Raw genomic sequence first — 10,045 nt, forward strand, 5'->3', positions numbered from 1 at the left:
ATAAAATTAAATGGAATAAGTATTTGTATTTAACATCTTAAATAATAAGTTTTATATACATTTAACTTTTTTTTTAAAAATATATATATTTCCCTAAATGACACTTGAATTTTATGATTGAAAAGGTCCGAGGCTTAGAAGCCCCCCATTCAATAATCGTCACATGTCCTCATAAGAACGAAAAAAACTTAAAAAATAGTCACATGAGGGAAGAAACTTGATGGATCGAAGCCCTTTTGAGGCACAAAAGAGGAAATTATTTCCCAAATTGACAATGACAATGTAGGCCACAAAAGAGACCTAAAAGAACTTACTTTAAAGCAAATTGAAGTGAGAATGAATGTCCTTTGGAAACAACAAAAAGAATTGACCCCTCAGGTGATGGCTATAAAATGTTAGATTCTCAAACTTTCTTTAGGCTCAAAAAATAACTATAGTCTTAATTGTACCATACAACTAGAAAGACATTCTACCAAAAAAAAAAATACAACTAGAAAGACTTTCATAAAACTTTGGAAAATGACAGGGTTTGGCTCATCATGTGGAGCATGCAAGTTCCTAAGGAGAAAGTGTGCTAGTGATTGTGTTTTTGCTCCATACTTCTCCTATGAACAGGCTTCAACTCATTTTTCAGCAGTGCATAAGGTTTATGGAGCTAGTAATGTCTCTAGACTATTGTCACATCTTCCTATTCAAAATAGAAGTGATGCTGCCATCACTATATCTTATGAAGCCTTGGCTCGCATGCAAGATCCTATTTATGGTTGTGTTGCTCATATCTATGCATTGCAACATCAGGTTAATTTCTATGTTGTGACTATGATTTTAAATTGCAATTGCAGTTGCATTGTGAATCTTTATATTGCACCAAAATGCGGTAAAATATGATCGGTGTGGTCGAAATTGCAATTGTAATGCCGTTGTGGATGCTAGTTAGATTGTGGCCAAAATTGATGTTGCAGACCACAATTTAAAACCATGGTTGTGACCGCACAACCAAGGTTTTAAAATTTTTGCACAATCGTTGATATTGTGGAAAGTTGTGGTCATATCCATATAATGCGACTTTGGTGCATATTTGGATGAGCTACTGTAATTTTATGAAACTATTAAGTGTATTTTTTGTCAAAATCATGATGGCTTGTCATTCTCACCGCTATATTTCTAGTATCCATTGCTTATATATTGATGCATTTTTTGAGCAAATATTTCTAGTATACGATTTTACCTCCATTACTCAAACTTTCTGGATCCATCCTTACTTACAAATGAATTGAATAAAATTAAAACTCTAAAATTGTGCTTGTTATAAATAAGAAGTTAGATCTTACAAAGTCTCAACACAAAAAAAAATTTAGGCCTAAAAAATTCTCTACACGGCCATGACCTACACATAATTGTGGGGTGTAATGGCAAGAGGAGATAGATTTTCTTATGTGTAATTGTGCAGGTTGCTAGCTTGCAAGAGGAGATAGATATTCTTGGAAGTGTAATGGCAAATTCAAGTGTTAGTGTTGTGAATTGTGGCAATGTTCAAGCACCAATGAACTCAAATAATGGAACAGAATATTACCATAATCAAAGTTTTGGATCATACTTGGATATGGAGCTAATTCCTAATGCACAAGGATTTCCAGAGCCTTTATATGGTGATTCCAACTCAAATACATTAGAGAAGTTCTTATCAGGAATTGATCAAGAGGGCTTCTTGAACCACCCTTGGTTCAAGCATAATGGAGACATGAAGAACTAGGAATATTAAATTAATTAAGTTACTAGACTATAGTGCTTAATTATCCTACTTTTATATAATGTTTATCCTACTTTGTGGTGATTGCATGCAATGAAACTTTTGTGACGTATGTTTTACAATACAATCATGAATCATATATGCTAGAGTGTAACTGTGTTATATTAATGCTACTTTTTCAAAAAAAATTATTGCAATTTTTTTTGACATAAACATTTTATTGCTTAGATCAAATTACATCATAATATTCTATAACTTTTGTTTTAAATCAAAATCTACATTAAAATCTGTATCGTTTAATCATAATCCAAATGCTATCAATGTACTCCCTCCGTCCCATATTATTTGACCTATTTAGAATATTTGCACTATTCATGTACCATGCTTTGACTCTATTTTTCTACTAATATATAAAAACAAATTATAGCATATAAGATGTTGTTAGATTCGTCTTGATTAATATTTTCAAAATATCAAATTTTCGTAATTTTTCTACTAGATTATTAAAGAAATTTAAGTTTAAAATTGTGCATTGGCATACGTGACAGAGTCAACTAGATCAAGTAATATGGGACGGAGGGAGTAACTAACACCGTAACAACACGGGATTGTGAATGCACACATCCCAATTATCTTCAAATAAACAATAAACAATAAACATATGTGTGTAAAATCATTTATTGATGTATTATTAGTGGGCATGTTAAAGTAAAACATCATTTATTGATGTATTATTAGTGGGCATGTTAAAGTAAAACTTATTGATAAGTTGATAGCTACACACCTAGGGTAGGCGGCTTGGTTATCTCATAAAAGACAAATTTAGACTCTGAGGGAAAAGGAGCATGTCTTTGGTTTTATTTTGGAGGATAAAAAGTGATTTAATAGGCCGTTGAATTGATTTTACGATGTTTGGATGATTTAAAGAATAGTTGATTTTCCTTATAGAGTTGATTTTATTTCGACGTTAGAATTTGTAGCTTTCGACTTGTATTGATTTTGGATATTGTTTCATGGACACCTTTTTCTCCATACACACATTGTACCACCTTCATGTGAAAGTGTGTGAGAGACATAAAAAGTGTGTTTTTTGTGTGTGTTGGGACCACGTGGACACATGTCACAATTGTATATGGGTGTACATGTGGTACTTTTTGGTTACAAGTGGTTAGAGCTGTCAAAACGGGCCGGGCAGTACGGGCCGGCCCATTTAGACCGATTAATTATAGGGCTTGGGCCTTAAATATTGAGCCCGAATTTTAATAGGGCTTTTTAGCCCGGCCCTATAAAGCCCGGTACCTGTTAGGGCTAGCCCGAACGGGTCGCGGGTAGCCCGTTAGCCCGCATAACAAAAAAATCCTATAAATTATATATATTTTTCAAATAATTATTTACTTAGTTGATTATCAAAGTAAAAAATTAAAGTGAAAATTCAATGAATTAACGCAAATATAAATGTAATATAAAACTATATTTACTCGTTTGTTATTTATAATTTTAAAGATCGAATATATAAATATTTATAATCATAACGATTTTTTTGGTAGATAGACGAAATGGCAAAGCCATTAATGTTTATATAAATATCTATAATCATAACGTATTTTTTTTTTTGATGATCTAGATAACGTATTTAATTTATTTAAAAAAAATTTCTCGCCGTTTTAGTTTATGACATTTGTACGAAAATGTTAACAATTTATTTTTGTGCTAGACATTATTTAAACATATTAAAAATATTATTTATAAAAAAATTTATACGAGTAGCCCGCGGTCAAGCCCGTTTTCTAACCGGGTTTTTTGGCCCGGCCCGATAAAGCCCGAAGCCCGTTAGTGCCGGCCATAAACAGGCCGGGCCGTCCGTTTTGACAGCTCTACAAGTGGTACATACCACCTAAGATGATCTATGTATCACGTCCCATTAATTTTAGCCTTAAATTAGTATTGAAAGAATCAAAGCTAAAATCTTTAGAGAAACATATTCTAAAGTCTCAACACCATCACCACCGGATCAACCCACTCGATTGGTCTTGAATTTACTCCACCTTAAATTTGGATATGGATTGGGATTAGATGACTGCATGGAGGAAGGAAAAACACCATTACTTCATTTTTATCTCTCTTCAAATATTAATCTCTTTTTTATTTTAACTATTATTTCTCTTTCATCTGTTTCTCTTATAAAACATCTTAAATTACATTAAAGTTGTCATATTTTTCATCTACAAAGTCACTTAATCCTTAAAAAACTTTTTGTTTGAATCATTGAATGACTATTAAGATTTGTTTCAGGTGTTCCATTTCAATCAACTCCAACCAGGAGATCCATAGAAATAACGAAGAAAACAGAAAATAGTTGAAAAACGGATAGATTTTGTACATTATTTTGATAAAAAAAAAAGTAAATGAAAAAATTATTTATCTTGAATTGAATCAGTGAGAAAACAATTAAGTTATTAAGGACATAAAGTTCATTTCACCCTTGGTAAATTTTAAGGGTTAAATATGTTTTTTGTCGTTATAAATATACTAATTTTTCGTTTTAATTTTGGTAAAATTTTCTTTTGACTTTTAGTCCCTTCAAAATTTTCAATCATCACTTTTTGTCTCTATTTTTAAGTCAAATCATGTGTAACCCTTGTATTTTTCAATAAAATTGTGCGTAAATGCGTAGAATATTGTAAAAATATCTCCAAAAAAATTAGAATTTTTTAACAAAACATGAATTATTAACCGCAAAAAATATAAAAATTAATATTTAATTCATGTTTTGTTAAAAAATATTTTTTTTTAAAAAAAGATTCTTATAATATTATAAACTTTTCTGCAAAATTTTATTCAAAACTATGAATTTTACATATAACTGAAAAAGAAGGACCAAGAGTGAAGATAAAATTTTTTTGAAGAACTAAAAGTTGAAAAAAAAATTAGAAAGACTAAAATGAAAACATATTTAACCCTAAATTTTAAAACAGTAAAATTGTCTCTTTGAAATTTACGTTTTCCTACATCAATTTTTTCCTTTTTCCTCATTTTGTCTTTACAACCATACTTGAGAAAATTAAGGTCTATTTGGTTTATGTTTCCATTTTTAGTTTTAATCATACAAAAAGTCACTTCAGTTATACTTTGCTCCCTGTTTTCTAAGTTTTTGTGTTGAATAAAGTTGGAACAATACAAATTTATCTTTATTTTTTCTTTACTGAACTTTTTTTTAAAGTATTTTTACAAAACTATGAAAACAGAAAATAAAATCAAAACAATGTCATTTTTTGTCATTAAAATGTTATGTTAAAATGAAACATAACTATATTCCTCTATATTTCTCTTCACTCCATTTCACATTTTCACTTGAAAGATATTAAGAGTGCATGAACTTAATATCACGACATAGAATATCAATAAAATACACCTGAAATGATTAACTTTTTGTAAATTAAATATTTTTTTTAACGGTGTAAATGAAATAACAATAGTAAGAATAACATTATATATATTGTATAAATTGTTACAAATCACATGATAAAAGGTTGAAGATCATTTCGCAGGTGAAATAAACTTGAGAACTTGCTATCTTTTATTGGGTGATTTAATAAGAGATGATCATGTCTGGAACGCCACTCTCTTGCATTGTGGAACATTCACAACCATGAACTAGGCCAGTGTTGTCAAACAGACTGCGGAAAAATAGCGGTTTGATCAAATTTCGTATAGTGTTTTCTATAGCTGATATTTTACAAAACTTTGTGCTAAATTGCATATCGCGGAACAATAGCAGTTTTTTCAAATTCGACTATGCTGTAACTGCTATTTGACAACATTGGATTAGGCCACTTCTGAAATAGTGTCAAAAGAGGGTTGTTGAACTCACGGTTTTAAATTGCTTTCCACAACCGCAATTGCAGCCACAATTTAGCGGATTTTGAAGTCTCTCCAACAACATCGCATCTACAATTTTTACCACAGCACCCCGTTTTCCCAATATTAATACAGTGTAACAGCTTCTGCAACCATAATTTAATACCATATGGTTGAACCTTTTGCAGAATCACACGGACCAGCGTAACAAAATCCACCAACAAACACAATCCCATTGAACTTTTGCAAAAGATGACTTCTTTAAGAAGGTATGAGTATGACTGACATAGTAAAATCCCATGGTTCAAAACCAGCTGGATGAAAAGCTACATCCATTTCTTTGTCACCATTGCTTCCTTCATCTCAAATCACAGCAGCTATAGGTTTTTAAGGTTGAAGACCTAAACTCTTCATCTCTGAAGGAATGGATAAAGAATAGTTTCCACTTTCCACGATGGCTCATCGATAAAAAAAAAGGCTTAATAGCAGTTTTGACTTCCTAAGTAAAAGTTGCGATTTTGGACCTCTAACAAAATAAAATACAATCCAGCCCTTTAAGCACTGTCTCTTTTGCAATTTTGACCCCTCAGACCAATTTTGATCAATTCAACGCTGACGTGGACGCCACGTGTGTAATTTTCAATTTAAAAATAAATAAAAATGTCACGTGTGTAATGCTTTAATTATTTTTGTTTTTTTAACTGTTTTTTTATTTTTTAATTAAAAAATAAAAAAAAAATTATTTAAAGCATTACACACGTGACAGTATTTGAGGCCAAAACTTGGTCAAAATTGGCCTGAGGCCAAAACTGCAATAATGGCAGTACTTGGGAGGCTGGATTGTATTTTATTTTGTTAAGGGGCTAAAATCACAACTTTCTGGTATTTATGGGGCAAAACTGCTATTAAGCGTAAAAAAAATCTTTCCAATCCAATGAATTATGAACGCAAATTCATCGATTTTTACAAGAAATTATTTATTTGTCATTTAGTTTTATCACATTTGAATCGTTTGAATCAATTGAACTACGACTCAAAAGTTTCACTTGTATGTATGATCGTTGTTCCAGTTTTTAAAACAACTGCTGTTGACTCAGTTACTGCAGTCTGCAGTTAGGAAATTGTTAGTTGCATATACTTAGTTTGTTACAATTGTGCTGACTTGTAGTTAGAATTCAGTTCCACAAATTATAGTTGAGAACAAGCAATATTCATTCTGCAAAAGTTGAATACAGAATCTATCTTCAATTCAATCTTACTCCCTCCGTCCCTTAATAACTGAGTCATTTATCAAAAAAAAGTGTCTCAAAATAACTGAGTCGTTTCAATTTTCAATACAATATTAATTACTTTTTCCCCTTTATAACTCTAATTAATAATACTTTCATCATTCCCAATCTTTATTATATACATTTGCCTTAATTTTTTTTGAAGAGTACATGTGGCATCTTCACATTCTTCATCTCATTTAATGTTTTCTTATCATCCAATCAAATTGAATTATGACTCATTCATTTTTTTATTAGTCAATCAAGATGAACCATGACTAATTTAGTTTTCATCAACCAATCAAAATTGATCATGCCTTGATTTTTTTTCCCTATATATAGACAATTTGTTTTTCATTATTTTCATGTGTCTCTTCCACCATAATTTTTATTTTGTAATAACAAGTATTTTATGTGTTTTAAAAGATAGAAGTTTAACCATTTGGTTGTAGATTATAGGGTTGATTTTCTTTTTTATTTGTATCTAATTGTTAATTGTTGATGCTACTTTCTCAGGGTCCCATTGGAGAGCATGTGTCTACATTCTACGACTTCAAGACGTTCAACATCAACAATATAATTTTTAGTCAAGACAATGTTTTGTATTTGATATAGAATCAAGATGTTAGAGTTTAGATACCTTAGGTTGATTGAATATTTTTAATGAATTGATATGTCGAAAAACTAATCTCAATAAATTGATTTAGTCTTTATCTATATTTATTTTATGAACTTTTGTCTTACACAAATGATATATTACACATGAACTCTTATTTGATGAATCATAATTGATGCTTTTAAACACATCTTCAGACATGTCCAGATATGTTAAACATCATCCTAAAGGTTGCATACAATTGGTTCACATCATCTAATTTGGACAAACATTTTCTTATAAGAAGACATCTAAACTTCATCGTGTTTTACTATGACGAATTTTCACTTAACATAGTTTCTTCAATAGAATGTATCAAAAGCTTCAATCAACCATTGATCAATAATCATGGTTTATTTTTTATTTTTTTGACAATATAGGACATGATCCTTTAAGTGTCATTTCATCTCATTTATTTGACAATCAATATATGACTTTTTTTCTCCTTTGATTTGTCAATTAGATAGTTACTATTAAATAAATTTTTTCAGGGACTATTAAAAATATTGTTAATTTTGCTATCAACACTGTATTATAAACTAGTCCTTGCACCCGTGCTGCCGCACGGGTCATACAAATTGCATATGTGTCAATCCTAAAAGCAAATTTTAATAGTAAGTATCAAACCTTGAAAGTACATCTTAGTTATCACACATCTCTCTGTTGTTATGGATAAAATATGAAAATAAAACTGTATTAGTCTAAGAAAATAATGTGTTCTCTATGTATAATCTTATATGCTATATGTGTGGGATATATGAACTTCTTTTTGAGAAAACATATCAACCAATTTACGGACCTTCCTTAAAAAAAAAACCAATTTATGGACCGAAAATGTATTCCCAAACACAAAAAATAAGGAAAGGAAAGTAAAAGTAGAACCATATCACCTTAACAAAGCAGAAAAGCATAAATGATCATGGTAGTAGAGTTGGGCAATCATGCATATATAAGATAAGTTGGGGCAAGATTTTATTGAAAAAAATTAAAACGTTCATTTTTAGAGTTTCCAATCTAATGAATGAAACTTTTTTTGGATATCATAATCATTTTAATCTTCTTATCATGTTAGGACTGACTTTTCCTAAATTTTTTGACAATTTGATTAGTGTATACGTTTTTTTATTTGTTTTATGTGGACATATGGATTTAATTATTTAATAATTGCAGCATACATATTTTTCTTTGAGGTATATAGTACTAACTGTCAAGTAAGTCTTTGTTTTCTCCTTTCATTTTGTGTGACATGCAGAATGGGAAGTTCCTTTTTTTTTTTCAATAGTGGAGGAAACTATTCAATTTGATAATTAATTAATTCTTTAATTCTTCAAAGATAATTGGAAAGTCAACTTGTTAATTAATAGTGTAATTTTTTTTTAGATGTACAAATTCAAAGATATATATAAATATATAGAAGATAGAGAGATAGATGTGTAACTTGGATCATATCCTTTAACCTTCTCTATATATTGTTTTTAGAGGCACTATTCTTTATTCATCTCAATTTTATCTATCTTTATCTTAATTACACATACACAATGTTTATCTCTATCATTATACTTGAAGTAATATGTTTATTATTATTTTTATACGAAAAAATGGTAGACACTTGTCTTCACCTTTATAAAAAAACAGTATTATTTATAAATATACCCGTTATTTATATTACCAATTTGTATTAATTAATAGCCAAAAAATAAAGAGTAAAAAAGAGAAGAAAAACTATAACACCAAATTGAAGAGGAATCATCCAATAGTTTCATGGAGAAAGTGACGATAAACAACCATTTTTAATAAGCTTCTTCCTCACCATCAATGATGCAACAAAATAAAAAATAGAAGCATCATTTATCCTAATTCACAAAAAAAATCAAAAATCCACGTACACATTAAGGAATAAAAAAATATATAAAAGAAAGTTCGAAAAATAGACTAATAAACATTTGAAGCTTAACTATTTGATCAATCTAAGAGTAACTTGACTCCCTATCAATTATCATATCATAGAAACCAGTTAATAATCAAGAGATAAGAGAAAAATTGTACCTACACTAATGAATAAATCGTCATATAATTAATACCAAGAAATATTGAAAAATGGATTCAAATCCAAATCCAACACCAAAACTCACTGGTTTCTAGCTTTCATCTTTTGCAGCGAATCAAGACTACTACCACCACATAGTATTATTAGAATTGTGAATATTGTTATTTCCTTTCATATTTGAAGCTCTATGTCTCCTCATGTAGCCACCTAAAGCTCGTCCTATTGCAAACTCCAATCCACAAATAGAACACTCTTGTTTTAGACTTTGATAATCAAAAGATGAAGAGGAAAAGTGAGTGGAAAAACAATGATAGACGTTTGGCAAGTGCACCAAATACTATCGAAGTAGTAAAAATATCGATCCCACGAGGACTGTTTTTAATCTCAATAATTCAACTACGTTGTATTTTAGGATGTATAAAGGTTATTTTGATTTGCCACTAGGCAGTAGATTGGTTTGATTGCAT

The 10,045-nt window shown here is 29.9% G+C and overlaps 1 protein-coding gene and 1 long non-coding RNA gene across 2 annotated transcripts; one reads left to right on the top strand and one right to left on the bottom strand.

The window, feature by feature from the left end:
* Positions 1-436: 436 nt before the first annotated feature.
* On the top strand, positions 437-1,932 carry LOC146923935 (LOB domain-containing protein 33-like). The gene is made up of 2 exons (XM_085710917.1): positions 437-798; positions 1,451-1,932. The coding sequence occupies exons 1-2, from the start codon at positions 520-522 to the stop codon at positions 1,751-1,753; spliced, it is 582 nt and encodes a 193-aa protein (XP_085567043.1). The 5' UTR covers positions 437-519; the 3' UTR covers positions 1,754-1,932.
* Positions 1,933-9,266: 7,334 nt separating this feature from the next.
* Positions 9,267-9,808, bottom strand: LOC146923936 (uncharacterized). The gene is made up of 2 exons (XR_015010943.1): positions 9,664-9,808; positions 9,267-9,384 (listed from the first exon to the last, which is right to left on the bottom strand). It is a non-coding gene; the product is annotated as an uncharacterized LOC146923936 (long non-coding RNA).
* Positions 9,809-10,045: the final 237 nt, after the last annotated feature.

Source organism: Medicago sativa, chromosome 5 (genome assembly GCF_051527215.1).
Source record: "Medicago sativa cultivar Bolivia chromosome 5, Bolivia_mono, whole genome shotgun sequence".
Classification (NCBI taxonomy): Eukaryota; Viridiplantae; Streptophyta; class Magnoliopsida; order Fabales; family Fabaceae; genus Medicago; species Medicago sativa.